Source organism: Heteronotia binoei, chromosome 6, assembly GCF_032191835.1.
Source record: "Heteronotia binoei isolate CCM8104 ecotype False Entrance Well chromosome 6, APGP_CSIRO_Hbin_v1, whole genome shotgun sequence".
In the NCBI taxonomy this organism is placed as follows: domain Eukaryota; kingdom Metazoa; phylum Chordata; class Lepidosauria; order Squamata; family Gekkonidae; genus Heteronotia; species Heteronotia binoei.
Window position 1 is genome coordinate 71,791,695 of NC_083228.1, and position 26,860 is coordinate 71,818,554.

At 42.2% G+C, this 26,860-nt stretch overlaps 1 protein-coding gene across 1 annotated transcript in view; it reads right to left on the bottom strand.

Moving 5' to 3' along the window:
* Positions 1–26,860, bottom strand: part of SORCS3 (sortilin related VPS10 domain containing receptor 3) — a 900,280-nt gene that overhangs the window by 80,460 nt on the left and 792,960 nt on the right. The window contains exons 16-18 of the mRNA XM_060242676.1: positions 20,499–20,632; positions 14,148–14,261; positions 8,156–8,327 (exon numbers count right to left, since the gene is read on the bottom strand). Of these exons, the coding sequence (XP_060098659.1) occupies positions 8,156–8,327; positions 14,148–14,261; positions 20,499–20,632 (420 nt within the window). The remainder of the gene's footprint in view (positions 1–8,155; positions 8,328–14,147; positions 14,262–20,498; positions 20,633–26,860) is intronic.

Genomic DNA, 26,860 nt, shown 5'->3' on the forward strand with positions numbered 1-26,860 from the left:
GGCTACAGGAGTGAGGTGATGAATCAGGAAAGGGTCTGTTTTGTTCCCTACCACAGCATTTTTGGGCAAGAACCCTGCTGCAGCAGTCAGGGCCTTCTGGGCAGGTGGCCAGCAGTCTTCTCAGTGGACAGCAATCACTGGCTAACTCCAATGTAGGAGGTATTTCCTGCATGCATCAGAGGTATTGGGGCACCCAGCATGTGGCTTGAGTGTGGCCTCAATTGGCTGACAGGTGGATCTACCAATGTGTGGATATGTGCCCTATGCTTTGCCAATGTTCTATCTGCTGTAATCAATAAAGCTGTGGCCTATTTCACTCCATATTTCATGTGTACTTTTCCCTCCCTTCCCCTTTTGGTTGCCTCTCCCTGCTCTTAGGACCACAAACTGGATTATGGAATGGCTTCAGAAATTCATAAGCAGCAAGGACATCATCTTTTTTATGCAGCTTCAGGATTTGCAGTGTCTGCTATTTTCTAGAAGAGAAGGTCTCACTGGGGTATGAGTTATACATCTAGTACATGGCAGGTTTGGGGGAAAAAAACCCAGCCCTGTTGTACTGAAGATTTTCAAGAAAGGAGCAGAAGTATAGAGCATTCTAGAAGGTGTTGGCAAAATCCAAAGGTAGGTTAGAGCTGTGCACTCCAAAGCCTCTGATGAAGGCAGGAGTTACCTCCTCCTACATTGGAAGCCTTCATGTAGGCTCAGAACTTGCTGGAAAGCAACATGCCTTCATCCTCTTCCAGAAATACTCTAGTATTCTCCCAGAAGCTATGGTTCCAACCTAAATTAAGGTGGGGGCAAATATTTCTCTCTTTCATGTCTATGCATCTTCAAGTATACCGACTAATGTCCAAGGGCCCTAGATACTGCAGAATGTTGTGTGGCCTTAAAGGGTCTATTGTCCCTCTCCAAAGCTGGGCAGGGATGAGGCTAGTACCACAATGAGATTATTGAGATATTAGCCAGTTCACATCAGCACCACCTCCACCAGCACCCACCTTCTTGTAAAATGTAAGAATCACTTTAGATCATATGGGAACTCAGAAAAAAAAATCATTCTGTTTAGGGACAGGTGTGCAAGGGCCCAGGAAGAAAATCTTTGCTTGATCATTGGCATAGCCATGACTGAGGAATTCAGAAAAGAAGCACGACCTGGGAGATGACAACTCGGAACCAGGCAAGATCAGTGGGAATATACTGGTATGAGGGCGCTGCCCTGACCCTAACAGTTACAAGAAAGAACATAAGCAGCCATATTGGTACTAACTGGTTTGTATGTGAAGAAAACAGCAGGTTTGCAATGTTGCTACCTGGTTTACTCCAGTCACATTAAAATACGTGTTATCAGGAGAAAGGTCCAGCCTCTTTTACTACCCTGGAACAGCAGGGATTAATGACACTTGTCAAGTACTATGTCAGACAAATCAGAATATTTTATGTACAACTCCTCCAAGGAGCTTTTTACATTTGTTTGCATTTAAAACAATTTAGCCTCATTGGTTTCACAGCCATTACTTGGGATAAACCGAATTGGCAGTTTTGCTGTAAGGATTGGTGCCTCCATTTATAACTTATAACAATTTCCTTTAAAAAAATTATAGCTCATTTAAAACTTTGCTTACAAGGTCTTTAAAAAGACTAACTTCATTATAAAATTCTAAAAAGCACTTACAGGTAACTGGTTTCCTGCCCTGAATCCCCAGAGAACTCTGTTATCACCAAGACAGAAATGTTACATGCTGTAACAATGAGTGAACCTGGGCTCAAAATCTGACCCTCTGTAATGAGAGGACTGGAATAGACAATACGCACTCCATTGTTATGTTGAAGAACGAGGTTAGAGTAAGGGTTGCTAACCCAGCTCTCTTTCCTTATCTCAAATGTTATCAGCTGTTCACAGGGGGGCATAACATTTGAGAAAGCTTATGCACATAAAATTTAAAGTACAGAGAATAAGATCCTACATTCAGATCCTGAATTTTATCTTGAAGATTGACTACTCAGTCTTGGCATACACACAGTAGACTTTATGATTACTCTGTATTTGAACGTTATGTCCCTCCACGTGGACAGTGGGTGGCATCAGAAGCAGAATGGGTATGCCAAATAAAGGAAGCTAAGGTGAGTTATTGCCATTGTCCTGTCCCCACCTCATGCAGATGAGCACCACTGTCTTAAAAGCTAGATGTGAAACTGGGACACAAAAGTTCACAGAACAGCAAGATTGATTCAATGCTATGAATTCCAAATTGACAGCTTAACTTCATAAATCTCTAAAGAACTGTGTGATACATTCATTGCACTGTACTCCAATGGCTGCCACTTTATCACCAGTTCTAGTATGTGTCTTATTCATAAAGCTACAATGAAATCCTAATCAATTCACAAAAAAGATGACAAACCAATCATAAAAAGTGCAAGTTGTTACAATATGGTGCTAATAGATACAGAAAGGTACATAAAGTCAGAGAATGGCATTGTACAGGAGCTAATGTTTTTTAACCCATGCCAAAAAAATGACCCTGTCTGCATTAGCAGAGGACAACTTCCCACTTGAAAAATGAACAAATTCTAATCTGAGCTGAAATAATGACCACATCAAAAATATGGTGCAGTGGGTGAGTGCAGAGGAAAGAGGTTCTCAGCTGTCCCCTCCATGTGTATTAGAACAAACAATAGTAGGGGGAAGAATATTTTGTAGACTCTGGTACCTCCTCGCATTTGTCTAACATATGGATAGCACTGTGATAGTGCTGCTCTAAGGTGCCTACACTTGAGTTGCGAACTTCCAGGTGGGGCTAGAGATCTACCAGTATTACAACTGATCTCCAGATATCAGTTCCTATGGAGAAAGTGGCTTTTTTGAGGGGTAAAATCTATGGCATTATACTCTACTGAAGTCTCTCTTCTTCCGAAATCTTGGCTTCTTCAAGCTCTACCTCCACTATTCATGGAGAATAGCTCTATCAGTGGCTACTAGCCATGGTGACTAAACCTCTGAATACCAGTGTCAGTAGGCAACATCAGGGGAACCTCTTGGCTTCCACACCCTATTGTTGGATTTCAGCTAGTGGACAACTGTGTAAGACAGGATGCTGGGCTATATGGATCACTGATTTGAACCAGCAGGCTGTTCTTATGAATTTCTCCCTACAGAATAGATGTTTTCTCTGAATATCAACACAAACTGTAGCTACTTTATATCATGTCAAAAATAGCAAGATGGCAAGCTTCATCATAATATAATTATAGACAAATAGCAAGAGGCAAAGAGAAGTTATGGTCTTCTACTTCAACTATCATTTAATTATTTTGAACAAGATCAAACAAAGAAAACAAAAATTAAACAAAAAGCACAGAAGAGAAACATTTCAATTCTTCATTAAAATTCGTACCTTTTACCCCTCCCCTCAGAACTTCAGATACAATAAAAAAGAAAGTGATATAGGACATGGTCCACAGGTGGCAGCCTCATTCCTGAAAACTGAGATTAGAGTGAAAAAACCTCTTGGTTGATGAGGACCGTAAGCATTAATGAACTATTCAATATATTGATGTTATTGAATTTTGTGACAATTCTGGTTGAATTAGAACATCAGCTTTTTTATGGCTTCTCTACACTTAGGACAAAATTCCAATCATCCCTTTCCTCAGCCATATTAACAAAATTCAACAGAAGTATTGCTATTAAAATTAGCACTTGTTTTTGTCATATAAACTGTGTATAAATCATATATAAATGGCTCAATAATTGTGAAATAATTATGGCTTGGACACAGATCCAGTGATGCACAAATAGAAACTAGAAATTTCCACGAACTGGGATGCAATGGCTCATTTTAGTTTGTGGTTCATTCGGTCCACTGATTCATTGGTTCATGTTGATTCTTATGCCCCCCCCCCTCCATTTCCTGAACCGATTCATGACTTGTTGGTTTGTTTGGTTTGGGAAGGGGTAGAATGGCCCCAAGTGGGCTAGAGTTGCCAAACGTATGACAAACTCTTCAGCAGACTCTCCTCTACCTCCTCTCCAAGCAGGTCCCCCCAGGTGGTTTGTTAGTTTGGGAGGTGGTAGAATGTCCCCCCAATGGGCTACAGATGTTGAACTGGCAGCAGACTCTTTGGAAGACTCTCCTCTACCTCTTCTCCAAGTTTGGTTAGAATTGGATTTTGGGGGCCGAGTAACAGCCCCCCAAAGCAGGTGCCCCCAGCACAGTTGGTTTTTGTAAACTGATAGAAATCAAACATTCAAACAAAAGCTTATGATTTAATAATAAGGGTGATGGAGCCCAGTCAAGGAAAATGTTGGTCAGAATGGCTCAGCAAGTTGGTTTTGAAAACCAAAAATTAAACAGCCACACTGGCATGAGCAGAATAACAACCATCAGCAGAATCACTAAATGTTGAAAAAAAGGAGAAGAAAGGAAGGCAACACACATGAACCTCTGTAGCTTACATCCTTGAAAACCAAAGAGGCACAAGGAAGTTGGTATGTTCTCTGTGACTGAAATAAATCAAAGGTCACCAAAATAGCAAGTTAGGATTTGAAATAAAGTTGTAGCAGTAAGGCAAAAAATAGAGGGTGTGTGTGTCCGTGAAGCCAATAGGGCACAAACAAGTGGGTTCTGTGAATAAGCAGACTCCAGCAATAACAAATAAGTTTGGGGAAAATAAACAAAAAAAAACCCAACACCATCACCTTCCCCTTGGGGCTAAAGTTCCTTAAACCACGGAGGAGCAATTGGCAACACCTTCCCAGCTGGAAGAAGTGTTTATAATTGCCCCATAATGTGGGGCTGGAGGACAAAAGGAGTCCTTGAATTCTAGCACACAGCGACAGCCAAATCAATAAGCACATGGCATGACTAATCCATGGAGCAGGATAGAAGCTCCATGAAGGGCTCTCAGAGCTACCAATCAAGCTATGGACAACTGCTATGGGCGTTTCTAGGGCTCCCAGAAGTCCACCTCCAGCGTTGCCTATGAAATGACTGCATCACAGCAGGCTGTCCAAAAAACAAATCAAAAGTGGCCAGTTCACTTTCCAATTCATGCATGACGGATGAAATGAACTGGTTTGGAATGAACCACAAATCAGTCCTTTTGAGCATGACTCATGATTTGCAGTTCATTTCATGTCCGTGCCTAGTGGAAACATAAAGGGGCTTAGTACAGTTCTGCTTGCACAAGATCTTGTGCAACACCAGTACTTTCCTCCCTGTATACTGTATTGCCCAGAAGTTGGGTGCAGCAGATCATAAACAAACAGAAATACAAGTGGGGACACAATAAATCTGATCTAGTGCAAATGGCTACTGTAGTCTTTTTCTTGTGTTTCTGAGTGTGCAAGAGCTCTTGCAGAAGGGTAAATTTTGCACTGGAACCAGCCTGATGCAAAAGAAGCAACCAAAAATGGTAAATTTTGTAAAGAAATCAGACAGGATGAAAATGGTCTCTCTGATTTGGCAAAAGAACTTACTTGTACAGCCTTATGTTCTATCCACAATTTCCTATCCATTCCCTCCACTTTGTTGGTGTTTTTAAGAGGAAGAAAACCAGAGTTATCATATCTAAACAGCAACACATCCTATTTTGACACTCTTGCTAACTTACTCTGCATTGTAGCAATCTGCGAATACATTTTCAGTATATAAACTAGAGAAAGGTATTTCATGCACCACACATGCAGTGTCAGCTAACCCCCAAGTTTATGAATATAAATTAAAGTGGAAATGAAGTAGAGGCATTTCAAATGGATAGCAATCACTAGTCTCTGGATATATTCAAAAGACACTTTTTATAGTGATAGTCCTGTGACATATCAAGTGGAAATGTGATAATGGTGTGTCATAAAGCTCACAAGTCTGTAAACTGAGTGCAGTTGACAATAGATCAGTATAGGGTAAAAAAGTAAGTTACTTCTAAGATACCTTGGAAAGTCATGTAAATAGCAGCCTGTAAAAAAGTGTCTGAGGAATTTCAAAGGACTCTACAATGGAAAATCCAAGTTAATGCCTTAGATTAACAGGCATTAGGAGCCTAAGTAGCCCGTTCCTTACCTACAAGCAAAAAGGAATGTCACATGGAACTCCCAGCTTTATTGCATTAGGCTTCATATCAGAGAATCTGGGTCCCAAGCTATCCTTTTCATTTTCATTCATGTGTACAAAGTAGCAGGGCTTTGTTTCTGGAAAAAGAGGTGCTGGAACTCTCAAGAGGAAAATGAAGGAGAAACATATGGGCGCTCCTCATGAACTTTTAAACATTTTTTGAGAATCTTTTTTCCATAAAGAGGTTCCAGAACTCTGTTCCTCTGCATTCCCCCAGAAAAAAAGCCCTGCAAAATAGTAGTATGACAACAGTGTGGCACAACCATGGGAATATTTCTATTGTATTACACTGCAGGAAAAAGGAAGCACAGCTCCCATTTTGACAATGTTGACATGATCACATGGAGATAGATCCAGGCGGGCAGCTATGTTGGTCTGAAGTCATAGGACAAAGTTTGAGTCCACTGGCACCTTTATAACTAATGAAGTTTTATTCAAGATATGACCTTTCATGTGCATGCACACTTCCTCAGATAAATTGAAATGGAAGTTTACAGTCCATACATACAGGCAGAGGGTGAACAGCATACAAGCATACAACATAATGAAGATGTTTTAACAGATACAAAGACCAAACAAGAATAACAAGCTAAGTTTCCCCATATAATTAATTTATATATGGAAGTAAGCAGTCTTTAAAGTAAGTTAGGATAGCTAGTAGGTTGAAGGAAGCAGGTGGAGAGTCTGTGAGTTTTCAGGAAAGGGGAAGAAAAAACAGTGGGGATGGGGAAATGAAAGTCCTCCCCTGCAAGTTGTGGCAGATCATCTGTTAATATAGCTAATCTCAACACGACTTCATCTTTGGATACCTAAATCCAGAGATTGCGGCCATGGACAGAAAAGACAGCTCTTTCTACAAGCATAAGAAAAGGAAAGAATGGGTCGTAAAGAGTCAGACATGACTGTGTAACTGAACAACAAGAAAAGCCTGAGATTTGCAGGAAAATTTGAATCTAAAAAATAGTGTCTATAAAGTGTTTAACAGATGCCCTCAGTGTCTGTTGCTAGACAGCCACAACAGTATTGCTAGCCCTCAGACATCAGCTTTAATTGGTTAAGGTCTCGAGATTCAGAGGCAAATGTGCATGTGTGATTGCACACATTATTTCCAGATGAGAGACGTGGCTGGGTCAGGTCAAATCTCTCATGTGTTTGCACCCTTAGTCTAACCTACCTTACAGGATTGTTGTGAAGATAAAATGGAGGAAAGGAGAATGATGTAAACTGCTTTGGGTCCCCATTGTGGAGAAAGATGGAACATATATGAAATAAATAATAAATATAGCTGAGGATGAGGAGAAGATAAAAGGTAGGTTGCTTTGCAGGTGAGAAGGAAGCAGGGAGAGCTGTGATGGGAACTACCAGTACAAAGGGGAAAACAAATAGCGATAGGAAGGGATACAGAGGTAAGCAATGTACCCCTCTGCAAGTATTTGCAGGTCCCCCAAGTGATATGCTGCTCAGCCAGTACTATGCAACTTGGCCAGAATTTTCCCAGAGAGGCTGTCAGCAGAGGATAGGAGAGAAAGCTGAAAATGGTGGGTTGATTGGTGGGTGGAAAGGTGAGAAAGAAGCACAAAAGGGGGAGAGGCTATGGGGGCTGCCATGGAAGGGGAAAAAAGAAAATAGTGGACAAGGGAGGGAATGAGACTCCCCACAATTCTTTATATAATTTTATAGATTAATTTATTTTTCTCCTTTAAACATTTTCAAGTGTTTAAAGTAGGCAAGACATCCAAAGATACAAGTTATAAAAGTAAAAGTCACAAAAGATTTCAAAGGCAAATATCAATGAACACTGAAATATCTTACAATTTTAACCCAGATTTTGTCCCTCCGTGATGTGCTATACTTAGTGTATACTGTATATACAGAAATACACAGAAATCAAAGGAAGGAAGGAAGGAAGGAAGGAAGGAAGGAAGGAAGGAAGGAAGGAAGGAAGGAAGGAAGGAAGGAAGGAAGGAAGGAAGGAAGGAAGGAAGGAAGGAAGGAAGGAAGGAAGGAAGGATAGTGTTACCCAAATAGGGTGCAGATCCTACCTCTTCCATGAGGATTATAAAGGTAGTGTTGTATCCTTGTTCAGCTACCAGCTTGCCACTGGATGTGAGGATATGCAGACCCCAGGGAGCTTTACCTGGGCACTGTTCAGGCTTGGCTGCATACTTTTCCCTGAGCCCATCCGTGCAGTTATTAGAAACAATCCGTCGATACCTGTGGGATTTGATAGGTTGTGTTGCATTGAGTTGTTTATGTAGAATTTCATTTCTGTGTTTCAAGGACAAGGTTAGAATCTGATGGAATACACACTCTGTTTGCTAAAATGAAATGCAAAGAAATCTAAAGCTTTATCATTGCAAATAGCAGGCAATATTATCTCAAATTTCTTCCTGAATAACCCCCCCACCCCAACTTCTTAGTATATTATAGAACTTTGCACAAGCAAAATTTCATGTAGAAACATTAAGCTTTCATTTCTACTTTCTATATTTTTGTTAATTTTCCTTTTTTTGCCTTACTGTTTTATTATGGCAAACATTTGTTCATAAAACTGTCTTTGCTTTAATGTATTTCCAGAAATTTATCTCCAGATACTCTAGAAAATTCTCAGAAAAGGCTATTTCCCATAACCCTGAATGCCTTGCTAGCTCCATTAATTGCTAAGACAGTTAAAGAGGTACCATAGAATTTTAACTTCCCAAATAGCTAGAGTGTCCGGGAAAACCATAGACTTTTCCCGGAAAAGCCTAGAGCAGCCCCGCATGGGCACTGCCATTTTGATGACATCACTTCCGGGTGACGTCATTTCATCGCGCGCACATGGCACACGTGAATATCCCCCACCAAGGGATGAGGAGGACTTCGCAACCCTACCCCAAGGAAATGGCATTGTACCTGTCTGAGTTCTCACCCCTTCTCAAACTGCACCCTTTCCTGGCTTCACCCCTTAAATATCCAGGAATTTTCTAACCTGGGGTTGGCAACACTATCTCCTTCCCTTTATCTGCCCCTCTAACTTCAGCTTTCCGTTGCACTCCCCCTCCCTGCAGCCTCTATATAGGGAAAGGACAGTCTTTCTCCACAGTGGGGGGGGGGACAAAGAACCTTACATCAATCTCCTCTCCCTCCATCGATCTGCACCACAACTCTGCAAGGTAGGTGAGGCTAGAAATGTGTGACTGGTCTGAAATCATTCAGTCAGCTTGCACAGCAGAAACTTGGGTCTGGCAGACCCCATTCTGAAGTCCTAACTCTTATGCCCTTCTCATACTCCACCACAGAATCTCCAGGGATATCCCACCAACCTGGAACTGGCAGTCATAATCAGGACTGGCCCCAATGAGTTCTCCCTCAGAGGCCTTTAGTGATACCTTTCAGAACAACACACTCTTTGTGATAACATTGACTTCAATCTCTCTCTGTCTCTCACTTTCCCTCTCTGTCTCTCTCTGTATTTGGCCTACTGTGACAGGACACCATTATTTCCCCTGTCACTGGGTATTTCCTTCCCAGAGGAGGATAAGGAGGAGTCCTCAGCCAGTTGAGAGAAACTCTTGTCTCCTCCTCCTTCCCTCAGTCAATCGTGGAAAGACTTTCTCTATGGCTGTTTCCCTCTTCCTCTGTCTCTGAGCCAGTCAAGGAAAGGCTTTCTTTCTCTCTTCTGCAAAGCAATGTGACAGGCAGTTTAGCCAATGGGAGAGCAAGGAGAGGTAGCAACTGCCGGAACCAAGATTGGTTGCCTTTTACTGACAGAATCATCTTGGCTGGCTAGCAACAGCCACTCTGGAGGGAGACAGGAGCAGAGTCAACCAATGAGTTCTCCATCAAAGGCCGAAATAGGACTTGAAAGGGCCTTCCCCATTGGCTTCTACTGAGAGAACCAAGCTTGGTTGCTTTTTACTGAAAGAAGATTAGTTGCCTAGCAGCAGCCATTGCCTACCAGTTTCCTTAGAGGGCCAATCACTGTCTGTCCTGGGGCCACCAATGGGTGGGGGAGAGCAGAGTCAGCCAATGCAATGCAAGAACAGTTGATTGATGGTTTGATGGGCCAAAGGTTGATGCACCACAGATGTTGCTAATGCAATAAAGACTGGTTGACTGACTGATTGATTGATGCACCACAGTCCTACCCAGTTCCAACCAATGAGGGAGCTCAGATTTGCCAAGACAAAAGGGGAATTTTATATAAAAAATACTCGTTTATGCACTGGGATTTTCATTTTTTTTTTTCAGATTTATAACTTGCTATTTTGACTTGACTTGGATAGCTCAGGCTGGTCTGATCTTGTCAGATCTCAGAAGCTAAACAGGATCGGCCCTGGCTAGTATCTGGTTGGGAGACCTCTATGGAATACCAGGGTTTTGACGTGGAGGCAGGCAATGGCAAACCACCTCTGAACATCTCTTGCCTTGAAACCCTTACACAGGGCTGTCAAATTCATTTGTTATGAGGGCTGGATATGATATAAATGAAACCTTGTTGGGCCAGGCCATGTGAGTCATAAAATGTAATGTCAGGTAGTAGAGATATAAACTTTATACAGGACACAAACAAACACAATTGAATATCTTTTTAAAACTTATAATAAAATATGCTTCAAAGATTAGCACTCTTACAATATTTTGTTTATTTAACAGTTTCTTATAACTGACATCTCTTGCTCTGAATTATTGCATCAAAATCTGGAGACAATGTCTGTGCTGCAGCAATCTTGAGTATGCTGTTCAGCTGTGTGTCTGTAAATTGCAAACCTACTTTTGATTACAGAAATCTTGTAGTCAATGCTTTGAGCCTGACCTGGGGAAAACATGAAGTGGCTGGGCACTGAGAGCTTTTGCACATAAGTTGCTTCATGTGCTGGTAAGCCAACTGAGAAAATAAATGCTTTGCTCTGTAGCTCCTCTGCAGCTAAGCAAGCCTAGCAAAGCTAGTTGTGATGCAAAAGGAAGCAAGAGAGAGAGAGAAGAAAGCAGATGACAGTGAGATGCCTGCAAGCCTGATAGGAGTCCTCCAAGGGCCTGATCCATCCCTTGAGCCACATGTTTGACACCCCTGTCCTACAAGGTCACAGTAAGTCAGCTGTGAGTTGACAGTACTTTCCACCACCATTTTGATGTTGGGTTGAAATCAATCATGTCCTTTTACTTTCACCCAAGAGACACAGACAGACATTGTGCTACCCATTCCCCCTCCAGTCTTAGAGTTCACTCTCATGGAATGTTATCCCTATCTAAATAATTTTTCCTCCTTGTAGGTACAATCAAATGAAACCTTGTTGGGCCATGCCATCACTTCTATGGAATGCAGAAGATTTCTAGAAGTCTATGGCATGGATGAGGGATCTGATGCTACAGCAGAAATCTCTTGCTCCATTGGCTGTCATTGACATCAATAGCCATTCATCTAGCCAGATGAGCTGAAAGCTAACTAGATATACTGGTTTTGCAGTTGAGAACGCCATGTGAAAGTAGCCTTTGAGCCGCACCAGAACTCAATCACTTCTTTTTTACAGTTACAATTTTGACATAAGGAGTCTTGTTTTAGATGAAGGAATCTTGTTTTAGATGGAGAGGCTCCTCCCCCAAGGGCAAGGCAGAAAGGGATTTGAGGAGTCCAGTCCAAGGTGATTGTGTTAATTACACAGTTGAGCCTCTTGCTTCCTCCTCTTTTCTCTTATACAAAGGAAGTTAGGCAATCTCTCCTTAGTATTATTTTAAAAGGCATTTTCACATCTATGGATCAGATTTTCTATTATATATGTTCTACACAGGCATTTTGAAAGGTTATTTCACAAATAAATAGAGGTGAAATGTGACAAATAGCTTATTTGTGTGGATCTCCATGGAAATCCTCTATCAGAAAGCTGTGTACGTTCAGAATTAAACAGACTGGGCACCACTGAAATATATAAAGTTTATTCTCTTAATCTTACCTTCTAAGTGAACAAATCTGGAATTAATAAATTAATAAGCTGTTATCTGGAGCATTGTTATAGTATGCATTTTCACTTACAGAACCCAAATAGACACAGTCTACAAGAACACTGAATGGGATCCTACTAATTAGTTATTTAATATTTGAACACTCCATTGGCATGAGAACACTTCTGCTGGTGTAAAATACTCTGGTAAGAATATCTTTAATGAGAAATGATCTTCTGGAAAATATATCATCTCTTAGTTTTTAGTGTTAGAATATAAGTATTAGTTAGTAGAGTATAAGGCCAGAGTATAAGTAAGGCTAATTTGTGACATATTCAAAGGTGAAAATCCATTCAAGCATATCATTGGCTTGTGTGACTGGGTGGATAGGGGAGGGAGCACCCTTTATTGATTACCATTATCAATCAAGTCCTTAGTTGCTTGAGCAGAATGTAGAAGAAAGGAAATGATGCTTACACCTCTCAGCAGTTTGATTTGCAGACTACGTTTGGAGCTACAACACTGGTAGCCATGATAGAGTGCCTGTTAGCCTATAAATGCCTTCAGAGCCCACCTCTGGGTCATGCTGGCTCAACAGAGCTCCAAGAGCAAGCTCCAAAGGCTTTTATAGGCCTTATATGAAAGGGTCCAGGCAAATAGGTGTGAAAAACCTCATCTTGAGACCCTGGAGAGCTGCTGCCAGTCTGAGAAGACAATACTGACTTTGATGGACCAAGTGTCTGATTCAGTATAAGGCAGCTTCATATATGTTCATATATATATATATATATGAACATATATGAAGCTGCCTTATACTGAATCAGACACTTGGTCCATCAAAGTCAGTATTGTCTTCTCAGACTGGCAGCAGCTCTCCAGGGTCTCAAGATGAGGTTTTTCACACCTATTTGCCTGGACCCTTTTTTTGGAGATGCTGGGGATTAAACCTGGGACCTTCTGCTTCCCAAGCAGATGCTCTACCACTGAGCCACTGTCCCTCCCCAATGCCTTTATATGCCGTCCCTCCCCAATGCCTTTATATGCCTTTATATGGCCTGTCTTTTAACAGCCTGCCCATATAACAGCATATAAGGCTTATAAAAGCCTTCAGAGCTCACTAAGGATGGGTCAAACTCCTGAACTCAATGAACCACAAACTGGTTCATTCAATGGAGGAGTTTGTTGGAGGCTCAGGATTCATGAAAACCCTGAACCACAAACCTCCATATTCCTGGTTCTTGTCCATCTCTAGTCTAGAAAGCACTACAGAACAAAATAAACAGAAGGGGCCAACATATTCCTCCATTTTAAATAGAAAAGCATTCTCTTAGACCAGGGGTGGCCAACAGTAGCTCTCCAGATGTTTTTGCCTACAACTCCCATCAGCCCCAGCCATTGGCCATGCTGGCTGGGGCTGATGGGAGTTGTAGGCAAAAAACATCTGGAGAGCTACTGTTGGCCACCCCTGTCTTAGACTATAGCATTTTAAAAGAGAAATCCAATTTCCAACTTAAGTGTTCCAGAATAAAAAAAAGTATTTATCCATAAGCATTTTCATATTTGAAGACCTCTAAATCTGAACCATTGAGAATGAAATATAGAACTTACTGTGAGGTAAGAAATTTAGAACTTCTCATAAGTGGACTGGAAGATACCCCTGTATGGTTTGTGCTTTCTTCTTGCTTCATGGGCAGGGTATATACAAAGGATTCCACCATCCTGATGAGGTTCTTGACACACCCACCCACACACCCACCAGTTCATGTCTTGCCAAGCTTGTGAGGAAGATGGATCCACCTCTAGCATAGAAATCACAGATTGACTTCTTCCTGGAGGGTGCACAACCCATACATGGATATATTCCTCCACATATGTAGAGCTAAACTATTTTTTTATAAATATCCCAAAAGTAGACTTTCTGTGTTTGTATTTTAGTTTTAGCAGCAATGCTGGCATTTATTTAGATTGCTTTTTTCTGGAGAGCATCTTTCCCTCATAACAATATGGTACCCACATATCATTGTTGTAAATAGTTTTCTGATAAATTATCTGGACTACTGTTTGCAAGTAACCCAACAAAAGGTATACCAAATTTACAGGTGGAGAGCTCACCCAGTACTGTTCAGATAGCTCTGTCCAAGGCTGCAGTCTTTCAGCTGGTATGATGGGTTGAACCAGAATGCTGGGATACACTGATTATTACTGTGTCTTTCATAGCCATAGTCACTAAGAAACAAAACAGAATCATTAGTGTTAGTTTATAATGAATAACCACTTCTATGGGCCATGTCTGCAAACTCAGATTTGTATTTGGGTGTATGTGCCGTGTTTCTCCACTTTATTCTCACAAATAACACTGTCAAATACGTAAAGATGGGAGATACCTGTTCCCCTGAGGCCACAAACAGCTCCTTAATTCAGTAGAGATTAAAACCCACATTTTCCTTGTATAATCAAACACTCTGTTTCAGGCCTCAAAGAGAAGCAGACTGACAGAGAGAGATGTATATGAAATCAAAAAAAGCAGACAAGATGAGACTCATAAAGCAAGTAAGCAAGAAAGAAAGGACAAAGACATAGTATTATTTACCACCAGGCCATAAAAAGCTCCAGCTCTCCATTTCCACACTGTTTTGTTTTAAAAAAGCAGAAATGCAGTTCTGGCTTGCCTGGCATCAGGGGGTGTGGCCTGATATGCAAATAAGTTCATGCTGGGCTTTTTCTACAAACAAGCCCTGTGTGAAACAATGGTGATGTCAGGAGATGTGGATTACTATGCAAATGAGCTCCTGCCAGGCTTTTTCTACAAAAAAAACCTCTGACAAGTCATTTTCTGCCAGTCCAGTTGATAACTCTATTCTTCTCATTTAAACATTTGTATCATTTGCTTTTCTTCACTCTTCCCATACCTCCTTGAAGCCTCATATTCTGTTTCTAGTAAGAGAAGGGAACCCAGGAAACTAAGCTTGGGAAGACAAACTCTACCTCTGAGGCAGGGCTGGTCTTAGTGATTATGAGACCTTAGAAACTACTCCCCAACACTGCCATTAATCCTACCCAAGGGTGGAATTCTAGCAGGAGCTCCTTTGCATATTAGGCCACACACCCCTGATGTAGCCAATCCACCGAGAGCTCTTTTTTGTAAGCTCTTGGAGGATTGGCTACATCAGGGGTGTGTGGCCTCCCTTGGCAATAAGTGGTGGCAACTTTTCCCCCTTAAAAACAAGAGTATTTTTAGGGATGAAAATGCCCTCTGAGATGATCTTTGAAACTACTGCACCAATTTTAGAAGAGTGACAACTTCCTCCCTCCACCCCACCCCCCAGGTCATATTGTCAGCTAGGAATGTCAGCATGGCTGGTCTATCAGCTGCACAATAGGAATTTAAGCTCACCATGCCTACTTCTCAGCACTTCCTAAGTCTCTATCACTATATTAAAACTACGGTCGTTTTCGCACTTACCTTATTCCAGAGCGACGTCCCTCTTCACCGTGCAGCATCTGCGCAGATTTTGCACTACTTGCTCCGCAGAACCCGGAAGTCCCGCAGCTTTTGCATCGCAAATGTAAACTGGTTTTTGGCAGTTTACATTTGCAACGCAAAAGCCACGGGACTTCTGGGTTCTGCGGAGCAAGTAGTGCGAAATCCGCGCAGACGCTGCGCGGTGAAGAGGGACGTCGCTCCGGAATAAGGTAAGTGCGAAAATGACCTACATTTCATATAATGGATTTAGCTACCCCAAAGCCATGTCCAGGTGATAGGAGGCTAAGGTCCCCTTCCACAGCTCTTTTTTGTGGGTGCCTTGTGCTAAGGGAGAAAGAAAGAGGTGAAGCTGTCTAATTTTCTGAGATGGGACCCAGAAGAGGCAGCCAGTTTGGAGGGGGTAGGTGAGGTGGGACAGGCAATGCAGCTTCCTAAGTGAGAAAGAAAAAAAGAGAAAAAAAACCCACTGCTGTAAGGGAGGGGGAGAAACCCCTCTGTTTCTTGAAGAGGGGAACTTTCATTTCCTCCTCCTCCTGTACAGGAAACAATGAAATGGCTAACCCTAGCTTCTGTCTGCCTTCCAATAAGGCAACCTCTCATGGCAAAGAGTTTGATTGGTATTGTTCCTTTATTTTCTGGCTTTTTAAAAAAAAAAAAAATAACCCTTCAACTTGCTCCCTTAATTTTGTCCCTTTAGAACTGCCTGCTTCCTTTTTCCCTCCTGAACCCTTCTCCAGTTTCACTCTGATCATCACTTTCTGGCACCCTGGAAGTAGCAGAAGCAACCAGGGCAGCTCACTGCAGGATTGGGGGGGGGGGGGGGCTTAGTGCTCACCCTTTGGGTGAAGAAGTACCTCCTTTTATCTGTTCTAACCCGACTGCTCAGCAATTTTATTGAATGCCCACGAGTTCTTGCATTGTGAGAAAGGGAGAAAAGTACTTCTTTCTCTACCTTCTCCATCCCATGCAGGATGTAAACCTCTATCATGTCACCCCACAGTCACCCCGCAGTCGACGTTTCTCCAAGCTAAAGAGCCCCAAGCGTTTTAACCTTTCTTCATAGGGAAAGTGTTTCAACTCTTTAATCATTCTAGTTGCCCTTTTCTGCACTTTTTCCAATGCTATAATATCCTTTTTGAGGTGCGGTGACCAGAATTGCGCACAGTATTCCAAATGAGACCGCACCATCGATTTATACAGGGGCATTATGATACTGGCTGATTTGTTTTCAATTCCCTTCCTAATAATACCCAGCTTGGCATTGGCCTTTTTTATTGCAATCGCACACTGTCTTGACATTTTCACTGAGTTATCTACCACGACCCCAAGATCTCTTTCTTGGTCAGTCTCTGCCAGTTCACACCCCATCAACTTGTATTTGTAGCTGGGATTCTTGGCCCCAATGTGCATTACTTTGCACTTGGCCACACTGAACCTCATCTGCCACGTTGACGCCCACTCACCCAGCCTCAACAGATCCCTTTGGAGTGCCTCACAATCCTCTCTGGTTCTCACCACCCTGAACAATTTAGTGTCATCCACAAACTTGGTCACTTCACTGCTTACTCTCAACTCCAAATCATTAATGAACAAGTTAAAGAGCATGGGACCCAGTACTGAGCCCTGCGGCACCCCACTGCTTACTGTCCTCCACTGCGAAGACTGCCCATTTATACTCACTCTCTGCTTCCTATTACTCAGCCAGTTTTTGATCCACAAGAGGACCTGTCCTTTTATTCCATGACTCTCGAGCTTGCTAACGAGCCTTTGATGAGGAACTTTATCAAAAGCTTTCTGGAAGTCAAGGTAAACAATATCTATCGGGTCTTCTTTGTCCACATGTTTGTTTACCCCCTCAAAAAAATGTAACAGGTTAGTGAGGCAAGATCTTCCCTTACAGAACCCATGTTGAGTCTTCCTCAATAACTCGTGTTCATCAATGTGCCTACTCATTCTGTCCTTGATAATGGTTTCTACCAACTTTCCCGGTATTGAAGTCAGACTGACTGGCCTGTAGTTACCCGGATCTCCTCTGGAACCCTTTTTAAAGATGGGGGTGACTGGCCTGTAGTTACCCGGATCTCCTCTGGAACCCTTTTTAAAGATGGGGGTGACATTTGCTACCTTCCAGTCCTCAGGAATGGAGGCAGATGTCAATGAAAGATTACATATTTTTGTCAGGAGATCCACAAGTTCAACTTTGAGTTCTTTCGGAACTCTTGGATGTATGCCATCCGGACCTGGTGACTTATTGGTTTTTAATTCGTCCATCAGTTGTAGGATCTCCTCTCTTGTCACTTCAATCTGGCTCAGGTATGATGTTGCATGCTTTAATTCAGTGCTGGCAATGGAATGTTCCTGCATTCCTTTAATCAAAGCAAGGCAAATTTTACTCAGGAAAAACCAAACCAATCAAGTATGGATATAGTTCAGGCAAACATCTTAGCATACTGGCAAGCAGGAACAGAGATGTTCAGAAAAGGCCTTCAGTCCAAGTCCTTATAATGCAATTCATGAAACACTTAAGACTGGCACATGATCCACTGCAGTCCTATCATGGCAGTATAGACTTATTTTTATTATATTTTCTTCATATACAATCTATGACTTCTCCTAGACCCTTCAGTATCTCAATGGAATACAAACTGGCAACAGCAAAAAATTCCCAAAAAATTAACAATGTAATTAATATAACAAATGTAGCCAACAACTGACTGAACAATAACTGGAATCCTAGCCTTTTAGAGCATGCTAGTGACTATGTAAACCAGCATTTCAATAGAAGAGGGGAGGAATTTGACTCACAGTCAACCGAGAGTTAGTTTGCACACGAACAGTGTTTCCTTTCTCAAGTATTCTATGAACATGAGGAAGGGAGGGATGTGGGTTATGACTGTATTCAAAGGTCCCTGTACACAGCTCGGCACTTACAAAATTGTGGTTCTAGACTGTAATGTATATGGAAATGTATAGTCTGAATGCAGAAGGGACGCTGGAAAGTAGCTGGGTGTTTTATTTTGCCATTAAAAACAGGGAAGGATCAGAGCATCTGGTACCAGGGATGGGGCAAGTAGCACTTCTCCCATTTCCCAGATGTTTAAAATCTGGGAAACAGGAGAAGTGCTACCCTCCCCATCCCTACCAGGGCTCTGTCTTCCCCTATTTTAATGGCAAAATAAAACATTTATTGTTCAAATGGGTTAAAGTGGTTCAAAGATTTCCTGATGCTTTTCTTCTTGGTGTTCAAATTTAATCATTCTCAGCAAGCCAGCCCTGCTTTTTAAAAAAAAAAAAAAACCCTTTTTCCTCTTAAGAAAATGCCTGGTAGTGACTCAGTAATTAAAAAAATGTTCAGGAGGAGCTGTGTATTGCCCCAAAGAAAGAAAGAGCTGCATTAATATTTAATAAAATTAAAGACAACATTGGTGAATGCCCCGAAGGCTGCAGACTCATTCATTAACTTCTGGTAAATGTATATTAAAAACACACATGCTGTCCACCTTCCCACTCAAAAGCCCCAGGGTTTGCATGTTAGAAAAATCATCAAGTCCAGCTGCTGCTCTGTCTTGCTTGGAAAACCTTTCTTGACAAAGGTAAATAAAGAGCTAAAGAAAGGAAGCATCAAGCAAGTATTCCAATGCAATTTTAGCATTCATTGTTCCACAAGGTAGAAGAAAAAGCTATCTTGTTTTTATTAGGGTTTGTAGAGTCTTTGCAGCCGGAGTGGCTCCATTCAATGCACAGCAGCCAAGAAGGTCTGAGCACCTGCTCCGGCTGCAACGCCACTGAGGATGTTCTCCGCAGCTGAGAACGAAACGTCTGGAAGGAAAACTTTCTCCAGTAGAACGCGGCACTTGATCCCGAAAGACTCTACAAACCCTAATGATGTTACCAGCCGTGAAAACCTGAAATCTTTGATATCTTGTTTTTCACTGGCAGGGCTTTTTTGGGCAGGAATGCACAAGGATGTAGTTCCAGCTGGCTTGGCATCAGGGGAGTATGGACTAATATGCAAATGAGTTCCTGCTGAGCTTTTTCTAAAAAAAACAAACAAACCTGTTCACTGGTATATGGGCATGCTCACTTTTGGATGTTACTTTCTCACCATTATGACTGCCTCATTCTCCCCAGTGCAGAACAGGAAAAAACTGGCAGATGTAACCCAATGACTTCTTTCTAAACCACTGTTTAGGAGGAAGGAACCTAAATATCTTCCCAAAGAGTGTTGAGTAAAGCAGTGTTACTTGGCATTAGGAAACAACTGGTTACAGGCCCACTCCTCCAAAGAAGCTAACAGTCAGATTTCATCCATAGTAAAGTGCAGACAAAAGTCCTTGCTTGAAGTTTTCCTCCCTTCCCTGCTTCTCCCTGGATTTTGTGAATCTAGCTTTCTAGAACAGCACTGATGTGCTAGGTCTAATTAACTTTGCAGACTTCACCCAGATGGCTGCAATTTGCAGTGAATGCCCCTCCCCCCTGCATATATCACATTTACAAACAAATAAAGCAGGGCAAAAAGGTATTCCTCTTTGTGCTGTCATTTTAGCAGTGAACGCAATGATTTATAACATAATAGTATAACAAAGAATCATCCTGTCCATGGATTGATTTCTAACATGAATATGAGAAATCTCCCAAGGTTCATTCACACTACACTAACTAATGCATTTTACATCCAGATTTTTACTGTGTAAGAATAGCAAAAATCTATGTAAAAAAGCATTAGTTAGAGTAGTATAAATGCACCTCCAGATAAACAGGAATATAGTCTGAATGCTGGGTACAATGAACCTGTGGACTACTAACGCATTTGCATGGAAGAAATCTCCTTATTCTTGCTTTACTGCACAGTTTTTTTCTACTAGATTTATTAACAAAGAACAAGGCAATATTACGTTTCATCACATTTGGAGTTAACCATCAACAAAAAACAAATAAGAGTCAAGAAAGGCTGCAAAGAACTTTCTTTTCTTTTTTACCATTCAAAGTCCCACTCAGCACAGATGCAAGGTTCGGAGACGACTGTTCTTGAATAGTCTCTATTCAGTGCACACCATGCCCCTGCCTTACGTTTTTTATAGATCTTCCTCTCTCCCATAACACAAGGTTCACCCTTTGGAGCAGAACAAAGGTAAGTTAGAATAAAGACAGGAATACTGATGAATTTGACACCTCTGTCTGCTTAATTTGTAACAGAGGCACAGGAGCTCAGTTCTTCCAGAAAACCACACAATTAGAGCTTAGAAAAGAGAGGAATGAATTACATTTTGCACTTGACCCTTTGTTTCTACCATCTTCAGTCTTTGAAAGCAACCTTTAAAAAAGCAAAGAAAACCTAGAACACACTAACTCTCATATGTCTGCTGTCTAAATGGAAATTTCCAAAACTATATAGATAAAACAGTGTTAATGGAAATGTGAGAGTGGTGTGGAGATGCTGGGTAGGGTATTCAGTACATTCAGTTGTATTTTTGTATTCCCCCTTCCAATCAGGCCTAAAGGAAGGAACAATTATCACTAACCAATTTAGTGACCAGATCCTAGCTTTTGGAACAGCTTCCCAAACAGCTTTTGAACTCAGCTAGTATTTCAACATCTTGACTCAGATGATTAAGTCAGCTTTCTGTCACAATTACAGTTCAATTCCTAGTGTATCTTGTCATGAATCAACTCATAGCAGCCACATTGTTTAACCAAAATTAATGTTTGTAGAAATGCAGAATGTGAACATTTCCAGGGCTTTTCTCCCTTTTTTGTTCATTATTTATTCTTGTTCCAGCCTTCCTCCAACCTGCTTTTGGCCTCAGTATATCTTTCAACTTTTGAGAAAGCAGCTATGCAGTAAGAAATTGCAGAGGCAGACTACATGTCCTATCTCTGTACCATCCTAACTGGGAGCTAGCTGCTCTCTACAATCACATGCCTAGGGAAGAGTGGGGAGTAACTTTGAAAGATTTCAAACCACAGTCTTCAAACAGTTCAAACTGGGGGCTGACCACTTTCAAAAGCAATTTTGGGGCTTATTCCCATAGCTGTGCAGAACATATTCTGAGTATGTGGTAAAGATGAGTGAGATGAGGAAGAGATGGGTGGAAGAAGTAAAGGCAGGAAAAGCAGAATTTAAAGGCAGGGGATTTTAAGGCTTTGTTCCAGTTAATGGTGTGAGACAAATTTTATTCCAAACTGCCCAAGGAGCTAAAATATTGGAAGCCGCCCTGAGCCACTTGTGGGAAGGGCGGGATATAAATCCTAAATAAAATAAAAATAAATAAAATATCTGGTAAAAGACAAAAACCCCAAAGATGCCAGGCATCAGAAAAAGCAGATGAGCTGGTGTTAAACAGGGAGGTGTTTGACTGGAGGATTTCTCAGGTGGGAAGGAAAGGGAAAGTGTTTCAAAGGGGTGGGGAAATGGATTCTCAGTCCAAAAGAAAAGGGGCTTCTTCTTCAGCAGAGATTAAGAAGGGTCCAGATTCAGCTAATTGGAACTGGTCCCAGGATAGAAAATGCTTTGACTGTGGAGGGACAGATCCACTTGTGATCTGCCTGCCCCCAGTTACAAGCTCCAAACCTGCTCCAAAAGCACAAGCTGCCCAGAAGCTAAAAGAGGAGTAAGTGGTCACAATTAACCATGAATGCCTCTTTGCCATCATGGAATCAGCAACAGCCTGGGGAGACTACAGAGAGCCAGTGAAACTGATAGACCAAGTTCATAGAATCATAGAGTTGGAAGGGACCTCCAGGGTCATCTAGTCCAACCCCCTGCACAATGCAGGAAATTCACAAATGCCACCCCCTAAATTCACAGGATCCTCATTGCTGTCAGATGGCCATTTAGCCTCTGTTTAAAAATCTCCAAGGAAGAAGAGCCCACCACCTCCTGAAGAAGCCTGTTCCACTGAGGAACCGCTCTGTCAGGAAGTTCTTCCTAATGTTGAGCTGGAAACTCTTGATTTTACATTAGGAAGAACTTCCTGACCATTAGAGTGGTTCCTCAGTGGGGATTGTTTGGGGATTTGCTGACACAGACTCCTCTGTAACCCTAGTGAGGGCTGACCTGGTGTCTGAATCTAGTATTGTGCTCAGCATGGCAATTGGAATCCAGGTGGTTGCTGGGGTGTTCCTGACTATGTTGGAGGCACAGATGCCTGTGGAATGGAGAGGCCTCACAGAAATGGGGGTTATAAAGAACCAGTCCTACCCTGTGTTAATTGGCCAAGTTCTTCCTGGCAGCCAGTATTCAATGAATGTGGTAGCATACAGTCAAACCCTAGGCAGCAGGTGGGGAAAGGAAAGCATCTCTGTGCAGACAGTTCTCCACTGGCCAGGTGAGAGGAAGTGGCTCAGGTTAATGCAGGAAAAGAGGGAGCCCAGGTGATCAAGGAAGGGGAGGGTCAGCTCATCTCAAACCCTGAGGGAGGATCTCCTTAGAAGGGGAAGGGTGCAAATCCATCCATATACAGAAGGAGGCTGTGGATCTTCCTGGTGAGGAAGTGGAGCTGTCTCACCTCGGCGAAGTTTAAGCTGAGGAGGCAGAGGTAGAGGCTGAAAAGCCATGGAAGTTCTTGATAGTCGTGAGGCTAGTGTGGGCTTAGAGAAACAAACAGCTGAATGCTTGGGGGAAACAGAGGGGTTCCTGGAGAAGGTCCAGAGCAATTCAAGTCTGGAACCACATTGCCAAGTAGCTGTGGATCAAGAAGCTGAATTTTCTGAGACTCTCTCTGAGCAGGTTGTCTGGAAGCAGGGCAGATAGGTATCCTGGGAAGCAGTTAGACAATGTGTGATTCCTGAGTAGTACAGGAAGAGATCCTTGGAGATGGAACATGACATTCTATGTGCAGGGCAGCTAGATTCAACAAGATTAAGCCAAGGCTTTTGTTGAATTTTTACTGTCCCAAGTTAGCACAGGATGTGATAGTCTGTTGTAAGTCTGATGTGACTTGCCAGAGAGTGGGCAAGAGTGGATACAAGGTGAGAGCACTTTTGCAGTCTCTTCCTATCATGGGAGAGTTTGGGAGGAAGGTCAGGGGACCACTGGATCTTGGAAAGTAAATATGGGATGAAAAGATTCCTAAGGCTAAGGAGTCAGTGGTAGATTGTATGACATACTTTAGAGAGAAGCTGAAAAAGATGATGAGTGTTGCAAAGGAGAACCAGGTGTTCAGTTGAGGTGGCAAGTGCCTGAGAATGGCCTCCGCTGCTTTACTCTGTCCTCCATTTTCTATCTTACCAATGGTGTTTCTCACCAAATTCTCAAATACCTGTTCCATTGGGCATACACACAATGGCTCTTAGGAATTCTGTGGATTTGTTCTGCCGTCTTAAATTATGGGGTTTCAATTCAATTATTGTTTTACTGTTTAAAACGTTTTATTGCTGATCTTGTAAGCCATACTGAACCTGTTTGCAGGGTAGGGCAGAATATAAGTGTAATAAAATAAATATCTAAATAAATAAAACAGCTACATCTCTGACTTTTGAGCTGGGTGACAAGGTGATGGTTTTTCTGCTTTTGGCACTGACAAGATGATAGATGCATGGGGTGGGGGAGGGATCTTGTGTGGATGGACTGGCTAGGCCAGGGGTGTCGAACTCATTTGTTATGAGGGCTGGATCTGACATAAATGAGACCTTGTCATGTATGTACCTTATTTAAGATTAGGTAGCAGAAATAGAAACTTTATAAAGAACACAAACACAATTAAATGGGTTTTTTTTTTTTTAAACTTAAAACATGCTTAGCTCTCTTAGGTCTTAACGGTGTTGCCTTTGTATTTCTCCCATGGGATCCAGGGAAGTGGGCAAAGGAAGCTGTGGCTCTTCCTTCCTTCCCCAGGGGTTGCAGGGGGAGAAGCCTCAGTCAATAGAAGGGAGAGAGGCTTGGCTCAGTAGCTCTGCTGTGCAATTAAGAGAGCCTGGAAAAACAAGCTCTGCCTCCCCCCCCTTCCTCATCAAGGGAGGAGCCTCAGCCAATGCAAAAAATAGAGGTTTTGCTCTGAGGCTCCTCTGCAATTGAGCAAACCTTGCAAAGCAAGTTGTTATGTAGAAGAAAGTAAGAGATAGGGAGAAGGAAGCAGATGACAACCAGTTGCTTGGGGGCCAGATAGAAGCCCTCTGGGGCCTGATTCGGCCAGTGGGCCACATGTTTGACACCACTGGGCCACATGTTTTACACCCTGGTGTTAGGCAATGTGTGCTGTCTCTATGTAAAGGCCAGGGAAAACAACCAAATTCAAGAACAGGTGGAAACTCTATCTTAACAGGGAAATGTTAGTGCTAAGTGTGACAGAGAAGAAAAGAGGAGATGAAGAGCCAGATGGAAACTTAATAGATGTTTTGGCTCAGTTTGCTGAACTGGCTCAGTGGGAGAAGCTGGAGTAGCTGGCAAGTTGGTCAGTTAATGGCAGAGACACTCTTTTCAGTTTTGTATCAGTATGTGACTGGTTTCAGAAAATAAACCTAGGTAAAATGGATTTGGCTAGGCTCAGAATAGATACAGGGTCTCACATGCCTGTCAGGTAGCCCCCATACAGAGTGGATGGTAAGGGCTGTTGGCAGATGGAATGGGAGAAAGAAACTAGAGTTAAATCTTCCTTCATCTCATCATTCCAGCTGGTCTGTATGAGGTTACTGTTTGGCAATTATCACTTAGGAGTGCAGGTGCATCTTTTCAGAAGCATGCAAATAACTTGTGGAATGACATGTTAGAATTTGCAGTGGCTTATATTGATTATACCACAGCTTTTTGTAAGGAGTTCACACATGGATCATTTAGCAAGAGTGTTAGATACAGAGCGGATAGTGGAAATATCCCATAGATGAGAAACAAGGTAGAGGCAATCCAAAATTGGGAACCTCTAAGGACCAAGAGGCAGGCTGTGGCTTTTCTAGGATTAATGATGGTGTGGGCACCAAACTCAGACCTTATTTGTGGGGACAAGAATTCATCCTCTTAACAGACCACTCATCCCTACAATGGCTGAAGATTATGAAGAACCAAAGCACCAAACTTCAGAGGTGGTCTTGGAATACTGAGGAGTTCAATGTAAGAATGGAATATATTGCTGGACACAGCAGTGTTGTTGCAGATTTCCTTTCCAGGAAAGACATAAACTCTTAAAAGGGATTACTTCCTATGTGGTTATGATGACTTGCATGTAGATTCTTTATTGTGTGACTTGCAAATTTCTTATAACAGATTTGTTTGGAACCTTCTGTTAAAGGATGCTCTTCCATGTAAGTCCTGGAAGGGAGAGGTGTGAGGAAATGCATTTTTGGGGTGGAGGGCTGACCTGAGTAAAACTTTGACCAGGAAGTTTTAAAAGTTTTATTCTCTGGAAAAAGAACAGGCAGGAAGGGGAAGTCAATTAAATGGCTTTCTAGTCTCACTTCAGCTGCCTCTTAAGAAATGCTAATAGGCCTAGCTAGAGACAATAGGATGGTCCAGTCTCTCCCCCCACCCCAAACAGGTAACAGAGATTTGGAGGAATTAAGAATATAAAGATTGCAGTAACAAAATTCTGGAGACTTCAGGAAAAGCTTATTTGAGCTGGCCTGACTGGATTAGTGGGAGGCGAAAGAGAGAAGATAAAAATCTTAGGAGCAAGTAGGAAGGTCTCTTTTTGTTGCTGAGTTCATCAGAGCAGACAGAACTCTTAACCGAAGTTTGGAAGAGGTGGCCATTGCCATGTGCTGGCCTGTATATCTGAAAGAATAGCTGCAAGGTAATGGTAATGCTTTTGAGCTCAATAACATTCTAAATTAAGGCGCCTGTCTCATATTTTACCATCTGACAGGGCATCTATATAGAGAGAGAGACAGAGGAATTGCATTTTATCCATTTGTTTCGAACCCCTTGCTCAGTCTGGTTCTGTACTAAGAGTATGTTTCTAAGCATTTTCCTTTTAATAAATACTTTTATAAATTTGGCTCCTGGTAGTGGTTTTCTATACCACATAGCTCTCCAACAGCTTGGGCATGCTATTTTAAAAGGCGTGCCAAGGGGAAGGCAGTCAGTTAGCAAGCTCACAAGGGCTCACAAGGCAGTAAAACTGCCCCTGTGGTGATGAGGCACTGGGCAGCAGAAGACACAGAGGCAAGGCCTCAGAACTTAGAAGGGAAACTGGGAATCCGGACCCGCCCCCCGCCCCCAGTGGGCAGTTCCTACAGAGGTCAGGTTGTGGTGGTGGGTTACCAGAGAGAGAGAAAAACCTCTCCAAGTATTTGAAAAACTTTGAAGGACAGGGTGGAACAGGGCCTATAGGCTGGAGGAGGACTGTTCTGCCACATGCCCCCCACCCTTTCAAACATCCCTGCTTCCCATCTTCCACTTACAGTGAAT